General features: G+C 43.0%; 1 protein-coding gene across 10 annotated transcripts in view; it reads left to right on the top strand.

The window, feature by feature from the left end:
* The window catches only part of dab1a (DAB adaptor protein 1a), a 172,061-nt gene extending 149,208 nt beyond the window's left edge, over positions 1-22,853 (top strand). For 3 of the 10 annotated variants that reach the window (XM_026305623.1, XM_026305624.1, XM_026305622.1), the window contains 12 exons: positions 908-1,039; positions 4,953-5,072; positions 5,513-5,551; positions 6,026-6,088; positions 7,480-7,533; positions 11,440-11,595; positions 13,207-13,269; positions 13,394-13,490; positions 14,382-14,788; positions 15,470-15,665; positions 15,768-15,916; positions 21,809-22,853. In XM_026305623.1, coding sequence (XP_026161408.1) covers positions 908-1,039; positions 4,953-5,072; positions 5,513-5,551; positions 6,026-6,088; positions 7,480-7,533; positions 11,440-11,595; positions 13,207-13,269; positions 13,394-13,490; positions 14,382-14,788; positions 15,470-15,665; positions 15,768-15,916; positions 21,809-21,898 — 1,566 coding nt within the window. In that variant the 3' untranslated portion in view covers positions 21,899-22,853. Of the gene's footprint in view, positions 1-907; positions 1,040-4,952; positions 5,073-5,512; positions 5,552-6,025; positions 6,089-7,479; positions 7,534-11,439; positions 11,596-13,206; positions 13,270-13,393; positions 13,491-14,381; positions 14,789-15,469; positions 15,666-15,767; positions 15,917-17,302; positions 17,400-20,699 lie in introns of all 10 variants that reach the window. The other 7 variants (XM_026305625.2, XM_026305632.2, XM_026305626.2 and 4 more) reach the window with 7 other exon arrangements.
* Positions 22,854-23,868: the final 1,015 nt, after the last annotated feature.

Raw genomic sequence — 23,868 nt, 5'->3', positions numbered from 1 at the left:
GGTGTTTAGCCTCTGATGTATAGAGCTCCAACACCTAACAGGCACTCAAGGGCTACTGGGTCATTATGTTGACTGTGTGTCTCTGTTCCCAGCATGCAGCTGGCATAGACAATAAAAACAAAGCAGACATTTAGTGCAACTTAACAGAGGGCTATTGCATATTAGGTTGTGAATTGTGTGTGTGTCTGTGCATGTTGTGAGCAAGGGCACAGATGAAGTGATCAAGTCGACAGCTTGCTGAGCTGTGATTGTCACTGGTCCCCCCTCTGTCCTCAGGAAAAACAGTGCCATCTGCCACAGGCAATGCCAGCTTGGCACTCCCCACCCAGGCTAAACCGGAGAGGGCTGGGAAGCTAGAAACGGTTTAATATAGGGTACAGGGTCTCTGTGTGTGATCTTTTTTATTGTGTGTACACGTCATCAGGTTTTTTTTTTTTTTTTTTTTTTTTTTTTTTTTAACATGGTTTTTCAAAAACACATAAACAAATGTGGTGATCTCTTCAGTAGCATCTCCAAGTGTTGTATGACTGTGTTTATGTTCATACCGTTCTAATTTGCTTTGTACATCTGAAAGTTTAATCTTAATTTATGAAGTGCTATTTGCAAAATCATATTTTTCATTAACTGAGAGTAGTAGTTCAATTAACAGCAAGGAAATATTACGTGCCAACTGCCTTGAAAAAGCAAAGAAAAGTTTAGTTTTTTTTTTTCTTTTTCCAGTTTTAAGTATATTTATTTATCATGATAGAACCACTACTAAAAAAAAATCTGACATTTTATCAATAAAAATAACAATAGAATCTAAACACTGCACCTGAGAGTGCTCAACTGAATCATATCAATCTAGAAAAATGTTATTGTATATCACAATAGTAAAGTCTGTTTCCTGTGTCATGCGCTCCTTCAGGTCCTTCAACACCACCATGCGGTCCATGAGATCTCCTACATTGCTAAGGACATCACGGACCACCGAGCCTTTGGCTACGTCTGTGGGAAGGAAGGGAACCACCGCTTTGTGGCCATCAAGACAGCACAGTCGGTTAGTGTGTGGGTGTAATGATGCGTGTGCTTTTTTGAGGGTTTGGCAAGTATCTGTACGTGTTTTACCATTGTGTGTAGGTTAATGTATGATTCATCAGGGTCTTTTCTCAAAAGCAAGAACCCCTTGACATTTAGGTAAGGACCCTTGAACACCAGCTCATGTCTCTATGTGCCGTTCATCAAACAGTTTGCTCTGCTCCACTTTAGCTTTAGGTGTTTTGTGTGTGTGTGTGAGTGTGTGTGTGTGTGTGTATGTATGTGTGTGTGTGAGGGATAGAGAGAGAAAGGGTTCAGGTTCAGTCCTGCAGCAACATATTCTATATGAAATTGAGCACGCTTTTCGACCCGTTATGATTGTTGTTGCTGTTGTTGTGTCTGTGCCTGGCTTGTTTATTCTGGGTCCAGCTGGCTCACTCTGTAGCCATATTGATTTCCCATAGTGAGTCAATGAGGGTTTGAGTGTGTGTCACCAGCTCTAATGGCATATCCATCCTCCCTTGGGCCATGAACCGGCTCTTTGACTTAGACAGATACACACAGGTACACAGGTACACACGTACACACACATACACATCACTACTCCAGCCACTGTTGCACTCAAAAAATTGTTGCTTGCCAAATGCTACCCTGCCTGACAGTGTAGTAGAGGACCAAGCTCTCATCAATCAACTGAGCTGTCATCTACTTGTCGTGTGCCTGAGGAAAGGTCACAATTATATTTTACTCCCGTTTTCAGGATTTGAACCAGCCATCTCTACCACTCAGACTGCTAGTTGTGGAGCAGACAATGAGAGGGATGGGGGCACAGAGCTTATGGCAGAGGCTGTAATTGGAAAGTAACCACTTTGATGTGAATTAACAAAGCGTCTCTGTCGTCATGAAGACTGAGACTTAAGGTTGTTCTGAAAAGGCCAATTTAGGGGTACATCTGAAAATAATTGGCTCACCACTCGGCTCAACACATGAGAGTGTGTTTTATTTACCTAGTTCGGGTGCGGATAGAAGTACACTAATTGTATAGGAGAGGATTTCATTGACAGTCTTACCACAATCTTTGTTAAAATGTTTTAGAAAACTTACAATTATGAATTAACGAGTCGGGTTGGCTTGTTATGAAAGTAATCCCATGTCCAATTTGTCGGAAAGCTACAGAAAGTTAAAAGACTACATGGTGCAGGTCAGAAGTTATATCTGCAGCTAGTAAATCTTTTATTTTGAAGCCCTTTACCCTTTGTGGAATTAAATTACCACAGTGAGAGAATCATAACAGCAACTGCAAAGGAGCAGTAATTTAGTGGGAGAGCTTCAGTCTGACTTTTTCTAGTCAGTGTGGGTGTTTACCTGTTGCTGTTTAGGAACAAGCTTTATATTTCATGTACTTATAACATGCACAGCAATTTACATTGTATATTTATGGGTGAATATGCTTTTGTTTGGTTGTTCATTATTATTCCCTTGGATAACTGCTCAAATGTAGTATGTAATTATGCGACTGTAAACAGAACTTCAGTTACTCACAGTACAGTTTATCTGGTGCAGTGTTTCCAGTTTAGTTTAGAGGCAAAGGTTTTGAATATTAAAAACAGCAGTGGTGTTAGTTACAGGCCTCAAAGCACCAATGTTTATCATGAATCTATCTCAGAAGAGTCAGAGTCATACTGTATACCAGTGCTTTGTCAAATTATACAGTGGCTCCGTTTTTTTAAACTAAAATTACTGCTGTAACTGCATACACTTTCTCTAGTTTTACATTCACATCCATTTTCTGGAGGGTGTGAACATTTTAGAAAATGTAGGAAATCACTAAGTGAATTTTATTAAGATGGGACAGGTTGAGGGACATTCAACGTAGCAAGAAATGAATTCAGGAACATCCTGGAAAATGTAATTTGGGTAAAGAGGGTGAATCTGTTGCATTAATATCCAGTGGTACGGGAGAGTCTTATTTTAACCCAGAAATAATCCTGATCGGTACAGATTTTAATAGAGCAGTTTATCTGCACTGTCTGTGGTAAAAATCTTTATCACTACTTTTTTGTTGGAATTATTCATCATTGTTGCCGTAGGCTATAAATTAGTCATCTCATTCAAGAGTGCTGAACTGAGGTTATCTCTTCTCTCTGGTTCTATGAGCTGGCCACTTCTCCACCATGATCCTCGAAGTTTTCTGTGTTCACAGTTCTAATTTCCACATGTGTGACTCAGCTTTTTTTCTCTCACCTAAAAGCTAGAGGGCAAAAAGAATGTGAGATAGCAGGAAAAGTTAGAGATCAGAGCATGTATTGTCAAATGCAAAGAGCATGCGAGTCTGACAGAGTGACATTATGTTTCATTGTTGGTTCAGCAGAAGCCAACATTTACCCCAGTGTGTCTGTCATGAATAATATTCAGCTGAAAACATGGTGCCGAAAGAAAAAAAATAGAACTACTTTATGCACGGCAGCGTTCAGTGTATGAACTCTGGGTGCACTTTGCAGAGCTCCAGTCAATAATTGATTAGGTGTGAAACACCATTGTACTATACGGTAGTTGTGAGTCATCTAACTGGTTTGTCAGTACTTTTTGCTCCCCTGACAACGGTGGAACAACATAAGACAAAAGGCTGGTACTTGCTTTTGTCACCATCTGAACCTGAAGGAATAGAGTAGCCAGTGATTGTGTAGATAACTGTGTATGGAAGCTCAGTGCCTATCTGATGTTTCTTTGTTTCGGATATTCCTGGTTACCATAAAGTACTGTGCAGAAGTTTTAGGCACTTTAGATGTTTTAGATTCTTATCAGACCCTCAGGTGTCTGATTGATCCCAGGTCCATTGTGCAGGACAACAAGTCCATAAAGAACCCACAGAAACATTGGGAGAGTCTGAATCTGCAGAAGAGCTGCAGCAGCTTCTCCAAAGTGCTGCAAAGTGCCGGGAGAAACCGGGTCAAACAAGAACTGCTGCTGGTTTTTGATTTAGGTTTTGTTCTATTTACTTCACTTTGTATGAAGTTAATTAATACATGAAAAACTATTTATGTAATGTATGTTAAAAGCATCCCCTTTGCACAGTACTGTAGTCAGTCACAGTAAACACTTTAACAATTCTCACTTTCTACACTGAGTCACTGACACTGATTAGATTGGCTTTTACTAATCATGGAGCGCAGTCAGACAGACTCTGTTACCTTTAATGTAAAATTTTAGACACACTAATTGCAGTGTTATCCATACTTAGACATACGTGCACAACTGGCCGAATAGTCTAATTAATTCGCTGTTGAACAAAAATATCTCATTGCTGCTGCCATTTTGTTTTCAGACTGGCCTAATGGCATCACCCAAATTCAACAATCAAGTGTCTCATTTTGCCCATGTGGATGCTGAGGCCATTAAGAGCACAGAATACAGGGGTCTGTTCCAATGGGACTATAATATGATCCAGGAATTACTGTTAGAGTATTATTTTGAAGTGGTACAAATATTTATTAGATACCAAAACAGAAATTTACAGTTTTTAAAAATCATTTTGTCCCTGGTCTTGGCTCTTTTTCCACTTTTCACCCTTTCACTAAACAGTAGATAAGGAGGTCATTCACATTGCAAAGTTATTGATCAGGAATAAGCATTTGTTTGATAGACCAGTGCAGGTGGTCTGTACTGAGGGCTGTACCGTGCAGTGGAAACACCTTTGTTCCAACATTGGTCTCACTGAAATAAGAATAAAGAAGGACATGATTTTTTTTTTTCATGTCGATCTGATCATGGCCTAAATCTTCTGTCTTTATGTAGTCAACAGTAATCACCACATTATTTGAATAAGCAGGCATGACTGCAGTTCATGAATTACGCTCAGTGCTATGAGTCTGCATAATCTGTGCCTGTTAGTGTGTTTTAATAGGGAGGTGAATAATGTGTCCTTGTCATCCTAGGCCGAGCCTGTAATCCTGGACCTGCGGGACTTGTTCCAGCTCATCTATGAGATAAAGCAGAGAGAGGAGATGGAAAAGAAGGCCCAGAAAGACAAGCAGTGTGAGCAGGCTGTCTATCAGGTACACTTATCAACTCCCTGTTACCTGCTTTTTCCACTTTTATCTTAATCATCTGCCATAAGCAGGATGAGCTTCATCCAAAGAGGCTCTTGACAGACAAGTGAGACGTGGAAAAAAAAAAAAACCCATCAAAGCAAGTGAATGACATACGGTGCGCTCACTTTAAGGTTTCATCAGTACCATCTGCCCATTGCGTTTATTTCTCTGTCCCCTGTTCTGTCTTTTCTACATCTTCTCTTTTTATTTCTCTTTATCGCTCTCTGTCTCTCTCTTATGATTGCCAAATGATTATCTGAATGCTGGGAAGCTGCTATGTCTTGCTGAGTTCTCCTCCCACTCTTTCTATTCCACCGTCTTAACCCTTAACTCACCTCTTCTCGCTCTTCTGCCCACCCCAACTCCCTGTTTGTCCCCTCTTTCCTGCTACCACTGATCCACAGACAATACTGGAGGAGGATCTGGAGGACCCTGTCTACCAGGTAACTTCCTGACCAATCACATTGCTGATGTCACCTGCTGTGTTTAGCGGTCAGCTTGCTCCTCTCTGTGTGCACTGTGGGGAGACAGTCTCTGTTTGGTTACAGTGTGGGAACAGCACATAATGTGCCGTTTGGAGCGTCAGATGTGTCTGTGTATGAAGTCATCCACAGTGGGAGACACTCATATCTGTGTGTTCATGGGTTTGCAGCCATGTGGCTGTGTGCATGTCAACCAGTTGGAGTGCATGATTAGCTGAAAGATCTATTAGTTTTCTCTTGTGCTCTGGGACTTTCCACTGCTTAAATTCTCCATGTGTCGTCGGCACCTATTCTTCAACTGCTTTTTAATGAGAACATATTGACAGTGTTGACTAATCACCTCTGCAAATTCACCACGTTTTCCCAATTTCTTTATCTTTCAATTTCTCTCCTGCTTCTGGTTTTCCTCTCTTGCCTCTGCTGCCGCCGTTGTAGTACATTGTGTTTGAAGCGGGACACGAGCCCATCCGTGACCAATCAGAAGAGAGCATTTATCAGGTACTCACAAGCTCATGTTATCTGCTAGTGTTTCATACATATCCTCATCGACTCATAGTCGGATATAAAATATAGCTGCTCTGGTTATGCTACATAAAATGAGCTCTTTAAAACATTCATGCTTAAGATTTAATCTTCCAAGCTGGTCAGTAGGTAACAGCTACATCCTTCTTTAATGAGATAAATATATTGTGGTCTACTCATAAAAGATACACACAGTAAGAATCAGAGGCGAACAACCAGCCAACACTCTCTGGAGGGCCCTGACAACCAAAGTTAGCTACCCCAGGGAGACCAGCCTTTCTCTGGGCACACTCTTTAGAAGTGTGGGTAGACCTCCAAGGGATAAAGAGGGGGTAGGGTACACTGTACATGGAGGGGATGTGGAGGTTATTCCTGGCCTGTGTGGAAGGCAGCCCCCTCCTCTTTTTCTCAAGGAGATGAAAAGAAAGCGGGGTAAGAAAGATTAATCACCAGCCTCTCGTTTGATCTTTAAATAAAATGGATTGAAAATATACGGAGTGCTGGTGCATGCACAAATATACACATGCAGAAAAATGTACACTCGCAGACACGTATAAACAACTGCTCTCGCTCTCACACACACACACGCACACACACACACACGCATACCAGGTGTAAGAAACGTGAGCCTGAGCCAGCCTCCAGCCACAGAGGAACTAATGTATGAATAAAGATGGCAGCTTCTGGAAATAAACATATGAAAGAAGTAAATAAGGCATTGAGATGAGGAGAAAGAAAGAGACAGGCTGTGCTAGGTAGATATCCAAAAGCTCAATCACAGCTATTTATCATTTAACCCCTCAGTCTGATTAGGGTGCATCCAGCTAAGAGAGGAAAAAAGCTTCATTTCAAACACTGTGACACTGCAGGAGAAATAAAACCATAAGAATCCCATGGTTCATATATATCAGTATTTTGCTATCAGCCTCATTGTTTCTTTTCATTCCACACTGTCAAATCTATCTTCCTGTGTGACATAGAGATATTACATGTCGCTATGTGTATGACAATCTGAGTTATTACATGTCTGTGGGTGTGATAAGGAGCCTTATCCATTCTTTATTAGGGAGAATGTAACGAAAAGGGACCATCACCGCAGGCTGGTAGTCTTCTGATTATGCCTAGTAGATGAGGTTTCACACTATAGATTTTAATTCTGATTATCCCTGCACACACACACACACACACACACACACACACAGAGACACTGCCTGATTGATTTGATTCCTTAGGAGCCAGGTTCCAAGGATCTGTGTTGGCATCAAAAGTGTCGCAGTGCTGTAACAGTGATGTGTTTTATAGTTTGATTAAACCAGAGGTAACGGGCTCTCTTGGCTGTTCTCTGACTTTATTGGCCAATTGTGTAGGTTCCCACCAGTCAGCAGAAGGAAGGGGTCTATGACGTCCCAAAGCGACACCCTGTGAGTGATCGTGTGTTTGCCCATGTCCCACCACCCCCGTCAGCCTGCCTCCCCCTCTCAGACAAACCTCTCAGCTGTCCCACCATTAATCAAGTGCAAAGTTCCTTGTGTGCTTTCCTTCTTTTAGAGCCTTGTGAAGCTCTAATTCTGCAGCAAATCTGCTTCTTCCTAACATCACTCCCACTCCCACAGTGATTTAGTGTGTTTGTCATTTTTCCCTGAGAGGTTTTGCTGGGATCCAGTGCAGTGTGCTGTGCTTCTCTTGTGCTTGTGCTGTAGCTGTGGTGGCTGGTGCCCTTCTCCTTGTGGTCCAATGTGCCTGCTCCGTATGGTTTACTGGGATACTGTATGTGTGTGAATGTGTGTATCGTGTCTGTTTGCTCAATGAAGCATGCCTGGCTGTGGTTTGCCAGCAGTGAATGCAGTAAAAACCGGCATGACCTTATCCCAGATTGCATCGAACACACTTTTCACTGCTGTATTTTTCTTATAATGGATATAAATGATAAGTCTGACTATAAATGTGCATGGCTTCATATTTCAGAGTCTCTATTTCAGGACATTGAACAGTTTTTTACCCTGTTCATGCATTAAAGCAAGAGTGTTTTTCAGGGGAAATCTATTTCACTGTTTGTTTGTGTGTGTGTGTATCTTTAAGCTTCTCACACTGCCTGTGGTTATAATGAAAGATGACCTTCACCACTGTCACACTATAACTCAGCTGCTCTTTATTGCCTATAAAGATGCTAGTTATATTACTGCCTGATTTAATCTGCTGAAATCCTCATAGTCTTAATAACCAGGCTACTGTCTTAGGTGGCCGTGCGAGTGGATGCGTGTATTCATGGAGTGTAAGTGTGTGTGTGTGTGTGTGTGTGTGTGTGTGTGTGTGTGTGTGTGTGTGTGTGTGTGAGAGGGTGTGTGTGTGTGTGTGTGTGTGTGTGTGTGTGTGTGTGTGTGTGTGCGTGCATTTAAAACACATGATCACATGTTACTGTGTGTAGATCAGGTATACCCTCAGCTGTCTGTATATTTTATTAATATTTTATTATTACGCTGCTAAGACTGTCCCCTTCCACGTCACTGCTGGCAGTCGGAATTCCACTCTATCAATTTTGGTAGCCTGGGAATCAGTTTTGCAGTTTTGGTAAGAAGCTTACAAGCACCATAGTATTTGTGTTCTGTCGTCACCCAGCCCACAACACATGCTGCTATTTGGATTGCCTTTCTGTTGGCAGGTGTCTGAACGTGAACAAATCCAATATTTCTGTCTTGTTGTGCACCCAATTGGACCAGCTGTCCATTCTGGTTTAAATACAGCGGATTCAAGTCTTTTTGGCTTCCCAGGCAGTCAGAGGGAGTAAATATATAACCCAGGATCATAGAAATACAAATGGATTGGATTTACTTTTTTTTTTTCATGTCAGACAGCTTGTATTCCAATCGGATGATAATTTAATTCAGCTTTAAGATACTGTAAACCCACGCTCACCAAGCACAGAAAACTGCTGCGGTGCTGCTCTCTGTGGGTTACATTTTACAGTGATGTCACAGCAGGGCTTTTTCATCAAATGTCAAAATGCTGCTAAAATGCTGCATTCACATCAAATTGTAAATTTGGACAGCCTGCTGTTGCTCAACTTCAAGGATGAATGGGGAAATCTACAATATTGTCCACTGAAAGGAAATAACTGCAAAAGTGGTGAGAAACAGATGCTAAAATGGCTGCAAAACTGCTGTTGCTGGTAGTACATTGTAAATAAAATCCAATTTTAGTCAAGCTAATCCCAAATAAGATGTATGCCCCAAAATATGTGCGTCACAGATCAATTTATTAATGATTCACTACACAAATTTGTGCCAAATGATTGTTTATATGAAGTGACTGCAGAGCTTGTATTGGGAGTAACTATCTTTAAATAATATATGAACACTTAACAGTTCGATGCTTCATTTGGTTAGTATTTATTATTTGAACAATATTTATCTGACTATTGTTATTCATGGCAAATTTAGTGCTTATTTCATTGAAGAGGTCCATTGTTTTCATAGCAGAAGGCCTGACACTATTGCACCTGAGATGAAAATACCACAGGCAGAAATGTGACCTCCTGTCTGCAGCAATCTCTTGTGTTGTTTACTCTGTCACCTTCTTAAATGATGACAAATCAATAAAACACACACACACATACACTCAAGGCCATTTCAATCTACTGAGCCCTTGACCCTGTGAGAGCTAAGAGAGTGCGTTGAATCAACAGAAGCCCTCACTATCTCAGAGTCAACATGTAGAGGTCAGCATATTACTACTAACCAGCCAAACACATCAGCTCTGCTTAAACACTGGACAGGTTATGATATGAACAGTTGACAATCTCTGTAAATTGCAGTCTTTGCCTAAATTTTCATAGTTTCTTAGTGGAAATAAAGGTTGCAACAAAACATCTGCCTTATGACTGGTTGAGTTGGAGTCTGTGTATGTGTCAGAAAGATTGGGCAAATGAATGAAAGAAAGCAAAACAATGTCCATAACCTGGTTGTGTTTTGTCGAGAGTCTGAGTGTGGGTTCTGTGTTTTCGGCTTTTTCCGGTGTGATCGGTCAAACAGCAGCGGATGAGTGAGGTGGCTTTAATTAAAGGGGATGCGTTAATTGTACACAGAACACATGTGCACAGGTAATTACCGTTTCCCTAGAGATGGCTAATTGATAGGTGGCGGCTGTACTGATAAAGATTAAGGGCCAGGCAAAGCGACGGTGAAATGAGCACAGAGGGATAGTTCGCTGGACCAGAGGCAGTGAAGAATGAGAGACAGAGATGGGCAGTAGTGAGGACGATATTTTATGTGTCAAAATTTGAAACCACATGTTTCAATCCAAATGACAGGTAAAGTTAAAAAAACAAACAAACATCTGGATAGGTGTGTTTCATTGGTTAGACTGTACTAAACCCTGATACTTCCAGCACAAATAACATCCAGTAGGACAATGTACTGTGTTTTCAGAACTGTAAACCGTTATTGTTCTCCAGTATCACCTAATGATGGTCATATTTCATGTTTTTATTTCAAGAAAAGAATAAGCGCCGCACTATTGCGGTCAGCTACTTCAACTACCAGTTACTCTTGCTTTTTCAGTGCCTGTGCAAGACAAATGTTTGGCAAAAACCATCGTCATTCTGCCACAACTGAACAAAAATAAATGCTAGAGCACAGAGCAAAAATAGAGCATAGAGCATTTTATTTTGGTTCTGGTTCTGGTTTTTAGTCTGATGTGCCAGTGATGGGTGAAAAATAAAATTGCATCAGTATGACTGTTTTATGTGTTTCATTCAGAAGCCTGTTACACAGACAAAAGTAGTCTGTAGGCCTTTTTTTGGAAGGATGTGGTCATCATTTGTTGGTGATAGTTAGAGTAATAATTAAAAGGTAATGTCAGCCTTATTCTGTAATTTACTTTAATGCAAATGTAGCTGGTGATGACACAGAGCAAGCTACATGCAGAGAGGCATGCAGCAGTTAGTTAATCCAGCTCATCTTGCTGTGTCTGCCTGCCTCTGTCTGTCCCGCACTGTGGTTCCTGACACAGGGGAGGAGGCTTTACAGAAACACAAAGAGGGTTTAAACCTCAGCTCAGTGCTGTAGTTTAGACTAAAGGTAGGGATGATCTTTAAACCTCTTTCAATCTTCACTTGGTCTCAAAGTCGAGGAAAAAAGAACCTTGCTCTCTGTCTCTGTCTGTGTCTGTGTGTGAGACCATCACATCCTTCTCTTAAATAGGCCTCATTTCACCTCACTCCCTTCTGTTTCACCCTCTATCTCTCAGATTGTATGAAAAACAACTAACATGTTTGTGTGTGAGCACATTTTCATTCCACTTGCCATCTAACACTGGGGTTGTGATTACAGAACAGACATCAAAACACCCCCCACCATCATCGTCAACATCATTATCATGATCAGCCCCTACAACAAGAACAAACTCAGCAGCAGCAGCAGCCGCCGCCGCAGCAGCAGCAGGCAATGGCAGATCTGATAGACTTAGACCTGGAAATGGTGACACAGGTAAGGTGCAATATGAGTATACAGCAATCACAGTATTGTTGTTGTGTTCAGTATTTCAGTATTTGTAGCATTTGAGAACAGGAAGCATACTTTCTTAAAGGTTGTCTATCAAACCTCACGAACTGGTTCTGTACACACATCCTCAGAGGATCTCTGCGTTCTCATCTGAACTGCACCACTTTATCTTTCTCTGGTCATACGTCACCCCAAATCTTGACCCGTCATTTATAAATAAAATTTGCAACCTTATTGTTGCCATAGTAGTGCTCTATGTGTGCACCTGTGCCTCAATACCTGCATTTGTACCTACGTGAAAGAGCAAATGGGATATTCAAGAGGAAAATACTCCATTAGGTCAGAGAAGAGGAACTAGGGGGCATTAACAAAGGATTCATGACATCCCCCCCCCCACTCGCCACACTTACTGGCACCTATGGAGTCAAGTGAACAGACTGCAAAAGTTTCTGTCCTGGATGAACACCTGCTCCAGTGTCATTTCTCTTGTGCCGGCTAATGTTTGAAGAACCTTAGCAAAGGCTCTGTAGCATTGACTCGTGTTACTCGCACATGATTCAGTAACCACTGTGAGAATTTGGTGCGTTTTAGGTTAAGTTTCTTGAAATATGATTTGTGAATTTAATCTCACGGACATGCTGTTATCAGTCCCTGTGGAGGCACCACTTTGCGTATCTTGGATATCCAGCGTGTTGTGATGTTTATCTACTTTGCTATACCCTGTAGTGCATATTACAGCCTCCTATCAGCTTTCTTTTTGTTAAAAAAAAAAAGAAAAAGAAAATAAAATACCCATCGAGATGCATGATGTAAAGCCATGTTCACAGATCCATTTTCTGATAGATGTAAAAAAGAAATTCCTGGTCTATGTATGACCTGTGAGTGCGGACGAGAATGTTAGATATTCTAAGAACATTCATTATCTCTAGAGAAATTATCCACATCCATGATTTATGCAAATCTCTGACCAAGAGTTCTAGGCTTAAATTCCTTTATCTACTAAAAATAGTTTCCTTCACTTACCACCAGCCTAAAGATATTATTAATGTGCAAAATAGAGGGAGATACTGAAGAGAAGGATCGTGGGGACACTATGAAAGGAAACAGAACCATACACGAACAGAACGAGCAAATTCAGATCAAAAAAAAAAAACCTTGTCGTCTTTGATACAGATTCTGTCTGAGGCACACCATGCATCCTCTACAAGAGGAACATTAATGACTTGCTCACAAGACGACACTGGTACAGTGATAATGCAGAGGATGTCGTAGTCTGTTTTTAGGCCAGCTGCTGGAAAGCATCTTTATCTGCAGCAGATGATAAAGGTTGTGATAACTCTTGGTAGGTATCATACCCATCATGATCAATCATTTCATCTCATTATCCCATCTCTCCTCACTCCTCTGTCACCTCTTCTGTGTTGCTGCAACAGTGCTCAGGTAAGTGCCGCAAACTTTCCAAGCTAATGTCGTGTTGCATGCCGTGTGTGATGCATGTTGCACTGGAATGGACGCTGCTGTAGACCCCTGCTGTATGTAGTACAACAGTCATGTTTGTGTGCCTGACTGCTGGTGTGTATTTTCTCTGATTCTCAGAATATCAACCAATTAGAGATTTTTGGAGACATGTCTACGCCTCCTGATATCACCTCTCCGTCGGTGAGAAGCTGTCATACATACATAGTTTGTGATTTGGATCTTATAAAATTCTGATAAGAATTTCAGTTGAGCTGTCCCCTTTTCATTTTTCCTCAACTCCGACCTGCGACCGCAACCCACACAGACCCCTGCCTCTCCAGCCAACACCCTCGACCCCTCACAGGGCCTGCAGCCTCCGACGGAACTGTTCGCTCCCTTCAATCCTGCGTCTGTGCCCTCAGGTAGGACCTTGTTCATTTTCTGCTTAAATACACACTGCTACAAGCAAAAGGGAAACAAACACAGCAGGAGAGCGAGAGAGTTGTGAGAGATGAAGGGGAGCCGGAGAGTTGGATGATTCAGAGGCAGAGAGGAAGAGGAGAAAGAGTGGGGTTGAGGGAAACAGAGAGGGATGTACTAGAATTGAAATGTAAATGAGGGGAGGGCAAAAAGGAGAAGGTGGTGTCGGTTGTGTGTTGAATATGAAGTGCATCATTAGCTTGCTGTCTCAGATGTTGCTCATTTACCTGTGGTTGCTGAGACAACTGGTGGTCAGATGAAAGTAATAAAACACACTGAGATGGTTGGAGTGAACTCTTCGACATGCACAGGGCCTATATGTTTTAGATCTACACTTCATAGTGTTGCTGGTAGTCCTTCTTTACTCCCCTCCACACCTCTGTTCACCCCCTCCCTTCCCATGCCTGCTCTCTCCCTGCATATATGAGTGTGGCAGGGCAGCCAAGGTTAAATGTCAACTTTCTCTCCTGTATCTAACAACTGGAGACCAGAAACAGGAGACTAGCAAGAGTGTAATAGAATAAGCTTCTTCTGATGAGTTTGAGTGAATTTAATGAGTGTGTGTTAAGCTCTGCCTTTTCATAATGACTCTGCCTCATTCTGGAGGTAATTATGATACTTCACCATGACCATTAAGAGACACCACATTAGCCGCAGGCAGAGGTAGGGCAGCACTCTCTGGTGGTGCATGTCTTATTATCTGTGTGCGGGTTTGTGTGAGGAACAAAAGCAGAAGTGAGCACTGTTGGTATTTTATTCACTTCTTCTGTCTTGTTTATTGTCATCAATAAAAATTTGCTATCATTTTCTAATCTCTAACCATTCACCACCAGGTTATGTGACGATGGGAGCTGTGCCCCCTGGCCACTGGTCCCAGCAAGCGTTTGCTGCCCAGACACCACTGGCCTTCGGGGTGCAGTCTCCTTTAGGTCCGGTGGCCCAGGTGCTGCCAGGCGGCCAGCCTCTCATCTGGGGGCAGGCCAACATCTTCCCCGCCACCCAGCAGCAGTGGGCAGCCATGGCAGCTGGAGCCTTCCCCCCCACAGCCTACCTCCCTGCCCAGCCTGTTGGCACGTTGCCTGCCGCAATGTTCCAGACTCTCGCCCCTGTCACCACTGTGACTCCAGCTGGTGAGAGCCATTCAGGTGCTGGTGCTGGCGCTTCAGCTCCCTCCCCTTCGGCATCATCAAGTCCACAGCATGGGGAGAGGGGGAAGAAGATGGGCAAGGAAATGTTCAAGGTGGGGCGCTGATGAATAAAGAATTCAACTGAGTCCAGATTTATGAAATCTACTAAGAACTCTATTTCCACAAGGTGTAGTATGATGCAAATAAGAAAAACTATGTGCATTTACAGCAAAATGGCAGATTATTTAACATTAGCCAGAGAAACAAGGAGTCGGGTAGCTTATTATTTGTATTTTTTGTTGTTTCTTGAAGCATTACATGTGTTTATTAAGGTAGCCAACAGGAGAGAAATGACAGGAAATGAGGGGAGAGAAATATGGAACAGTATGCAGCAGCTACTGTTGACCGGTCATGAACAGGGCACATTATGAACATAATCAGCACCTTTATTCTCCCTGATCTGTTCACTTCCTAATCTCAAAGAGCAGCATCTGAGTACGATTGGAATTTAGATGAGACTAGTGCAGATACAGCAGAACCTATGGGTGGACAGGATGAATGAGACAAGTTCAAGATGACTGAAAAAACATCATGAGATGAAGACTAAGAGCAACAACTCAGATTTTTAGTCACATTGACAAAATTATCCTCATCAAATATGTACCCGTCGGGACCTCCCATTAAAAATAACAAGTTACGTCTTTAATGCACATTCAGCCAACAGGGCACAGGTGATGTCACTGTGCCCAGTTTTGAAGTAGCTCTACCTTGCTAATGTCGGCCTCTCTCTTCAGGATTTCCAGCTGGCAAAGCCTCCGGCCATGCCGTCGAAGAAGATGGATCAGCCCAGCTTAGCAGGAACCTCAGAGGCATTCAGCACTTACTTCAGCCGTGTGGGCACTGCCCAGGACACGGACGACTGTGACGACTTTGACATTTCTCAAATGAATCTGACACCAGTCACCTCCACAACACCATCCACCAACTCACGTAAGCACTCTGTGTGTTCATGTCTGCTGTCAGTGACATGCGTTTTAACAAATCTGCTACCACTGTGTAGCTACATCTGACTCAGCTTGTCCTCCTCTGTAGCACCCACCCCAGCTCCCAGGCAGAGCTCTCCGTCCAAGTCCTCAGCGTCCCACGTCAGTGACCCCCCCACCGACGCCACAGACCCCCCAACAGACGACTCATTTGGAGAGGCAGAGGGCAGCCCCAGTCGTAGTGGAGAGGAAGATGCTGTAAGTGTGTGTAATTGGAGATGATATTGTGCGTGAGGTTAGGTCAGTCGTGTGTGTGTGCGTGCGTGCGTGCGCAGCTTTAATAATTCTCTTCTTATGCTGCTTTAACCTGCGAGTCATGTTGAGATCTGCTGATAAATGGCCTCTGTGGCAGTGTTGGCGGGCCAGGTAATCACTCCGGCTGATTAGGGGCCCGATGCTTTTGTGTCCCTTAGTGCGTGAGTGTGTGCCTGCGTTTGTATCGGTGCCTGTAAGAATGTGCCCATGAAGTTATGTTGGTGTGCTGTAGTGTGTCTGCATACTGTAAGTAAGTGGTTCAGTGTGTGTGTGTGTGCACATGGTCAACATAGCGTTAAATTAGCTGGTGGAATTGTCAGAGACATCATTAAGCTGTTATTAATACCAGCCAGGTAGCATCCATACATCACTACTTATATATGGACAGACTCATCCCTAAAGTGATAGAGGAGAGATAAAGCCCCAATGCGTCTTCCAGGGGCAATTAATATTTATTTCACCAGCAGCACTCTCGGTCTGAAAGAGAAAGTGAGGAAAATATAGGCAAGATAAGAAGATGGAGAGATTTTTGCAGGAGGGAGGAGGAACTTCTTTTGCCTTTGACCAAAAACCATTTACAATGAGTGACCTTCGAAGAAACAAGGCTTTTCTCGTACTTTCTCGAGTGTCTTTTTTTTCTATCCCTCTCTTTTTTGCCTTTCTTCCATGCTTGCTTTTTTCTTCTCTTTTGCGCTTCACTCTCCAGGCGTGAAACATTAGTTTTATGCCTCCAATGCAGCTATTATTGAAAAAAAAAAAAAGAAAAAAAAGAAAACTTTCACACTGCTGAAAATGTCACCAGGCCTGCATAACACACAGAAGCTTTACACAACCCAGAGAAATGTGCATCAGTGGCGGCACTGAGTGAGCGAGCGAGTGAGGCGAAAAGGTTACAAAGAAAGAAAGTAAGAGAGGGAAGATGGCGCGAACGCAGAAAAACAGCCTCCCACTCTCTGTAGGGCGAGGTGTAAAAAGTGTTTTAGGGAAAAAAAATAGCGGATCAATAGAACCAACTCCAGACTTTCATAAGAGGCTGCTGTAAGTGAATGCTCGCATATGTGTGTGTTTAAGTGTGTTTTTGTGTATCAAATGTGAGATGAGACAGGCTGGCTCTTCAAGTGTCCTTTTTCCCCTTCAGAATACTGACACCTTTTCTCTTTTTGCTTCCTGTTTGTCTGCTCTTTGAGTCTTCACATATCTTGCAGTTGTCCTTTCAGATTTATTCTTCTCTCTAATTTCCACTGCCCCTTCTTTCTTTCTGTTATATTTCTCCATCAACTCCTCTCTGCACCCCTTTCTCTTCCTACCTCCCCTTCATTCACTCTTTAGGCGTGTGGCTCTGGGTCACCCTGCCCCAGTGAGACGGCAGAGCCCAGCCCAGACCAGGCCAGTCCAGAGGCTGGGAGCTAGATAGCAGCAGGGCAGGGTAGGTATCAACACCTGTCCGCCCCCCTGAGTGCTCCTCCTTCACCTCCCTGCCCTTACCTGTTCTTGTAGTTGACTTTTATGCTGCCCATTTATATCAGTCTTGCTGAACTCTCCATGTATTGCACCTTTTTTCATCTTTTCCTTCATCTGCTGGTTTTTTGTTTCATCTCTGCTCTCATTTTCTGTTTTTTTTTTTTTTTCCCACCTGGTATAATGTTTGAAAGGAAGGCAGCATGCATTTTTGACTGAGTTACACTGGTTTGGCATGTGTGTGATTTGTGCATCTGGAGTTTTGTAACTTTCAATTTATTTTGACACGACATTGCACGTGTGACTTTTTGAAACATGTGACGACTTCATCACACATAATCACTTTGGCCACAGTGCCCCGTGCCCTCGTCATGTCCTGTGTTTGTGACGTGTACCTGAATCACACACAGTTCTCTAAATAGCACACATCTCACCAGGAAAGCCAGGGGTGTGTGACAGCCAATCAGAAACTGTGCACTTCAGTGAACGGGACGTCTTCTGGGATTTGCCGGTGTTGTGCACAATATGTTGATCTTGTATGTTTAGCTTAATATAAAAATGATGTGTGCTGTCAGTTTGTGCATCATGTAAGTTTTGTGATGTAATGTATCTCATAATATGTGCATTCTTTAAGAAGATCAAGCAACAGGTAATATCAAAACTTTGTGAACTGGCAGTGTACGTGCTTTCATGATTTGCACAGTCTTGCTTACACACACACACACACACACACACACACACACACACACACACACACACACACGCACACTAAAGAACAGAGCCATTTTGGTCCCTGCCTCCCTACCCAGTGTCCTCACCCACACAATTCTTGACTGTGCCTCCTTAATGATAGCTGCTGGCACTCACACAGGGAAAAATGTAATGGTTTTGTTTTCATCAGCTAATACTAGGGTGCCAAGATTAATGACTGCCCCAACATAATTGGCATTAATTAAAACCCAAGAAGCTTTCTAGTCCTTCCTTACTCCAAGAGAGGAGGAGGGGTGGCTGAGCAGCCTCTCTACCCTGTTGGCCAGGTTCCACAGGGTAGCAGGTGGATGCGGGCCTTAAGTGGGAGGATGTATTGTGGAGCAGTGAGTGGTGAATCTGGCTGGAGACTGTGTTATGGCCAGAAGCACTGAGTTTTTCCTCTGTCGTACGTGGACTGCTTTGGTCCTGGACCAGTGATGGTGCTCCCATATGGTGTTTACTTGCTCAATCACATCAACTTTAGACATTCTCCCAAACACAGACACGCACAAACACCTGTGCAATAGGTCCAGTCGTTCCCCAGACAAGCACACCTGTGATCGATACTGTCACCACCTGTGCTCATAATGGAGCCAAAAATATGTCTGTGCGTTTGCTGCTGGCCATGACGTCTTGTCCTCTCCCCCTCCCACTGTGTGGCTCCGACAGACATGTGTTCAGGCTAGTGGGAGTGTAAGTGTTTTTTCTGGGGTGATCTCATCATGTCCAGCGAATGCTCCCGAGTCTCAGCCGTGAAATGGCCTGCTTCCACGGTTCACTGAGCAACTCACATTGCTCTCCCTGCCCACGGCCTACCACTCACACATAAATGTCCACACATGTAGCATCCAGGCCAAATATTTTGGCTTTCAGGCTGATGCTATGCCAGGACATCATTCATTCCTCCACCCAGTCCCCATGTCTTGGCAAGGGTTGGTGAAGCTGACGTGGCCCCTTTTGGAGGCGCTGGTTAGATAGCGCAGGGTGATGCTGCCGGGCTGTGGCTCTGGTGCAGGGGTTGAGCAGTGTGTGCTTGCTGTCACTGCTTGTCTCAGCCTCTTTGTCACCTCTCTCTGGGCTGTTGGCAGCTACTTTCTGCTGACTGTCTGTCCTTGGCTGGTTTTACAGTTACAGCTCTGTATCCCACAGCTCTCAGCTAAAGCATACCACCAACCTTAACTGTCCGTCCCTGTTCAGATGATTGTGCAGTTAGTCGAACACGTCTGGCGTTAGCATGACAACTAAATATAACATGATAAAATATTAATCAAATCTTAATCAAATTCAGGCACATAATTTTACGATACTGTGCGTGTCTCTAAACTTACAATATTGATCCTCCTGAAAATTAAATATGACTGCAACTTTGTATTGTTTTTATTATTGTTGAATCTGCTGCTCATTTTGTGATAAAATATGAGAAAAGAGTCAAAAATTCCAATTAGTATTTCCAAGAGACTTATTGAAATAACAGGCTGTGACCAACCCTACCCTGAAAATCTACCCTGTAGACAACAACATGCCTAAACTGTACAAGACTGTACCTTATCAGAAATTCTCCTTCTTTCCTCTAGACCATGAGTTGTTCCTCGTGACTCCACATTAATGAAGTGAGGTGATACAGCTCACAACAAACATTAACTCGTTGCTCAGTAAACAATTTCACGCAGGTGTGTCTGTGCCTTAGTTTGTACAGCCACATTGATGAGGATTGCATGACCTTAATGTCATTAGTTGTTTGTTTTTTGTTTTTTTTTTTGTCTTGAACAAATGACTGTCAGCTCACATCCTCTGGTCACGTCATCAAATCATCAAATATATTATATGAATGTAACATCCTCATGGAGCTACTGGTAGACCCCAAACTCTGCCCGTTAGAGAAGTCTTCCAGAACATAAAAGCCCAGCGAGTAGTCTCCTTTCAAGTTGTCTGCATGGCAGACTGAGTGGCAGACTGTAATTATGTGTATGATAATAACGGACCCACTGTGAGTGACTACAGCAGGCTTGATGCTCTGACTGCAGGGTGTTCCATCATCCACTGTTGTCTTCCGGCTCAGTTGGAGAGAAATACAGACATGATGACTCATAACTGGTCTTTCAAGGTGTTAGTTCATAACTCTGATTCATACTGGTCCTAGAGGGAGCCTGGAGTGGGAAGAGAACATGCATGTGTATGCACAATGGCCGAGCCAGAAACACACACAAAGGTTTACAAAGTGAAGGGTGAATTTTTTTAGTCGGAGGATATCTCTTTTTAATGATTGAACAGTTCCCTCAATGTAATATGCTACTGCCACCTGGTGGTCATGTTCCAGTTCTGGAGCTTTACTTGTCAGGGCTTGTGGGTTTGTAATACTTGCAGTTCAGTCAGTTGAGAAAATGAATCAGAAACTCAGAACCTCCCTTTTAATTGTGCAACGTTCCAATGAACAGCAGGAGTCACAAATCACTATACTACCAGGGTTTAACAGAGAAAAGGGTTTGAAACTGTTCATGTTCTTTTCTCTTATGCGCAGAAGGGGAAGGACCCTCTCTACGCCCAGATCAACAAAGGGAAGAAATAGAGACACACAGGAAGACAGACCTGACCAGCACTGAGAGAACAGGAGGAGAAACCCTCATCTGTGTGTGTGGGTGTGTGTGTGTGTGTGTGTGTGTTTGTGTGTGCGTGTGTGTGTGTGTGTGTGTGTGTGTGTGTATGTGTATGTGTATGCGCGTGCAACATTTAGAGAACTCTGTGTATGTGTGTGTGTGGTACATCTCTCTGCCTGGCCAAGCCCTTCTTCTTCTCCTCTCTGGCTAACAACCTCCCAGGAGGAGCTCCACACTCCCTCTGTCCTCGTCCTCCTTATTCTGTGCTCCTCCTCTTCCTCCTCTCTGCAGTCTTCTCTCCTCCTGAAAGGAGAGAACGCTCTCGGTCATTTGCTCCAGGCAGGAGGGATATCAATCACTGAGACTAATCCAGTTCTCCCTCCACTGTGCTGTCTTCTCCTCTCCTCTTTTCTCCCTGTGGCAACTCACTCCCAGCCTTATAGACATTACCTGCTCCTCCGTTCTGCCCCCAACCCCCCACTTCCCTCACCCCTCCTTGCCTGTCTATGCTCTCACACTCCTCGCTCAGCCTCCTGTGTCTGGCCAGAGACTGTCCTGTCAAGGAGGGACTGAATCAAACAGTGCCTCCCTGTCTCCGACACACTCCTACCACACACGCACGCTCATCGGAATTAGAGTGATCATCTTTCATTTTAACGGACAGAATCTGCACCTCTAGCGAGGAGATCCCACAGGAGGAGCTAGACTCTATCGGGGATAGCCCGTTCCTGGGATCAGTGCTTCTGACTGATGGGTTGGTTTGGCCATTTCTCCCCATTCTTGTGAGTGTCTGCTGGATCACTATGCAGAAACAGACTCTCTGGGAGCTACTCACACACCAACTACACACATACTGTGCACACGACAGTCAGCCTCCATACACACACACTCAAATACAAACACACTGGCATTGCTCATGCTCTCTAACATGCACACACACGCATACACACGCATACACACGCATACACATGCATACACACGCATACACACGCATACACACATACCATAATTTGCCAAACTTCTCTCCTTGCAGACAGACTCATACACAGGCCAGTGGACCAGACTTACTGAGGAATGGACCCTAAGAGGGAAGTATTACAAGTCAAACAGATTCTGTGATTGAACTGTTCATTCTCTATAGCTTTTGTACAATACCAAGTAAAAAAGAACAAATTGAAAATTTGAATTTTTATTTTATAAATCAATCAAGCCGCTGGGGTCAGCTCTATAGAAGTTATAGAGTCAACATGGCTTTAAGGCATCTGATGGTTGGTTTGCCAAACTCATTTTGTAAATAATGTTAACAACAACAACAACCATTTTGTCCACTGGACTTCTGTGCCATAAAATAGGAAGGCTTCAGTTATGCAAACTCTTGATGTTAACCCAAGCAATACCAACATGTGTTTTCTTTCCCCCTGTTTCTTTCTTCCTTTGGTACTTTGTTCTTGTGCATGGGTGTTGTAGGTCATAATCTCAGCCTCACTTCCTAATCCTGGCTCCAACATACTTGGCCCTACTTGTCTTCTCAAGTCTCATCACTGCACACTACTGCACGCAAAGCAGCTTCTGTGGCTTATGTCTCCTGTAATCTACGTACCACAGCTCCACGTTCCTTTAGAAACCTTTATTTTTTAATTTGCAGGAAGCAGACATGGTCTCACTCACTATAACCCAGAATGCTCCTTTCCTCCATTACATCCCCTCACAACAGTCTTTAAGACACTGATGCCCATGTGTCTGTCTGCTGGTCAGGTGCCAAAATTGCTGCAGTCCAAGCATCTGTGTGTGGACTGCAGCATCCTCTGCTACAACTACATCGACTGTGATGCCGGTGACTCCCTATTTTATGGCCAGAGTCCCCATGTCACTTAAGAACTCTTTTGGACTATGACGTTGATTAACTTAACATTTGACAAATAGAAGATGAGCAAAGAAGTTGAATAAAAAGGGAAACGTTGCTGTTTGAGTACATAACATTTCTAGACCTATTTTAACTTTACCTCAGCTAACAGTTTCTTAATGTAAATTGACACATTATTTTTATCTTTACGAATATGACATTCTACAGTGGGTTTTTAGATGATTTTTTTTTTTGGTTCTCTCTTGATTTACGTATTCCACCATGTATTACTGTTACAAATAAACACATCCCAATTGACTAATGTGTCTATTTATGCGTCTTGATTGCTGCCTGGGTTTGCGTGTGTGAGTGAAAGACGGTGAGCTAGTGAGCTTAATGGTGTGTGCCTGGCAGAGGTGACCCCCAGTGCATCTTTAGTTAGTGTGAAAGAAAGCGCCACAGTATTTTCTTGTAATTTAACATGGCTTTAATAGCCTGTCACATTCTGCTACACTAACGGCCTCTAATGCAGCCTGTCATGAGCTTTATTAGCAACCAACTACGAAACACAGACTTCAGCCTTCCCTCATTTTGTGTCTCTTGTCCCGTCTATGGAAAAAGGCGAGGCATTCAATACATTTTTTAGATCACAGATTATACAGGAAAAACTAAAACATTGATTTTTAAACAGCCAGTTCACCCAAACCCCGGGAAAGCTTTTTTTTTTTTATCAATTACCCACAGGAGGTTTTAGCCATGCAGTTATATTCAGGCATGACTTTTGAGATACCTATCTATAAGATTTCTGTGACCACCGATATTCTGTATTGCAGAGGTGAATGAATTTTTGTTTGCAGTGCTTACAGTATCCTGGTTACTCAGTAAATTCACAAACCTCACTGTCAGCAGTTTTCTTGGGTACTGTTTCCTGTGTGAAGACTGTCAACAGTAAAGTCTATGTTGCCTAGGATATCCAACACATTTTTTTGTAAAGACAAGCTGCAGTTGAAATCTTTGAATGTGTGTTTAAGACCGATCGAAAACAAAAATGAAAGAAATTGTAGGCTGACTTCTCAAAACCTAAGCAAATAACCTGGAAACACTTTGTATGGCAGGATACTAGCAAGATGCAAACGTGGCTCCCTTTGTAATTTGGCTGATCTGACCCTTTAAGCAGCAGATTTGTTTCATCCTGTGTCCAAATTTTCTTGTGTCTACCTGTAGACCTGTACAGACCAGATTTGTGGCTC

This window comes from Mastacembelus armatus, chromosome 4, assembly GCF_900324485.2.
Source record: "Mastacembelus armatus chromosome 4, fMasArm1.2, whole genome shotgun sequence".
In the NCBI taxonomy this organism is placed as follows: Eukaryota; Metazoa; Chordata; class Actinopteri; order Synbranchiformes; family Mastacembelidae; genus Mastacembelus; species Mastacembelus armatus.
This window is presented reverse-complemented; position numbering and strand designations above follow the sequence as displayed.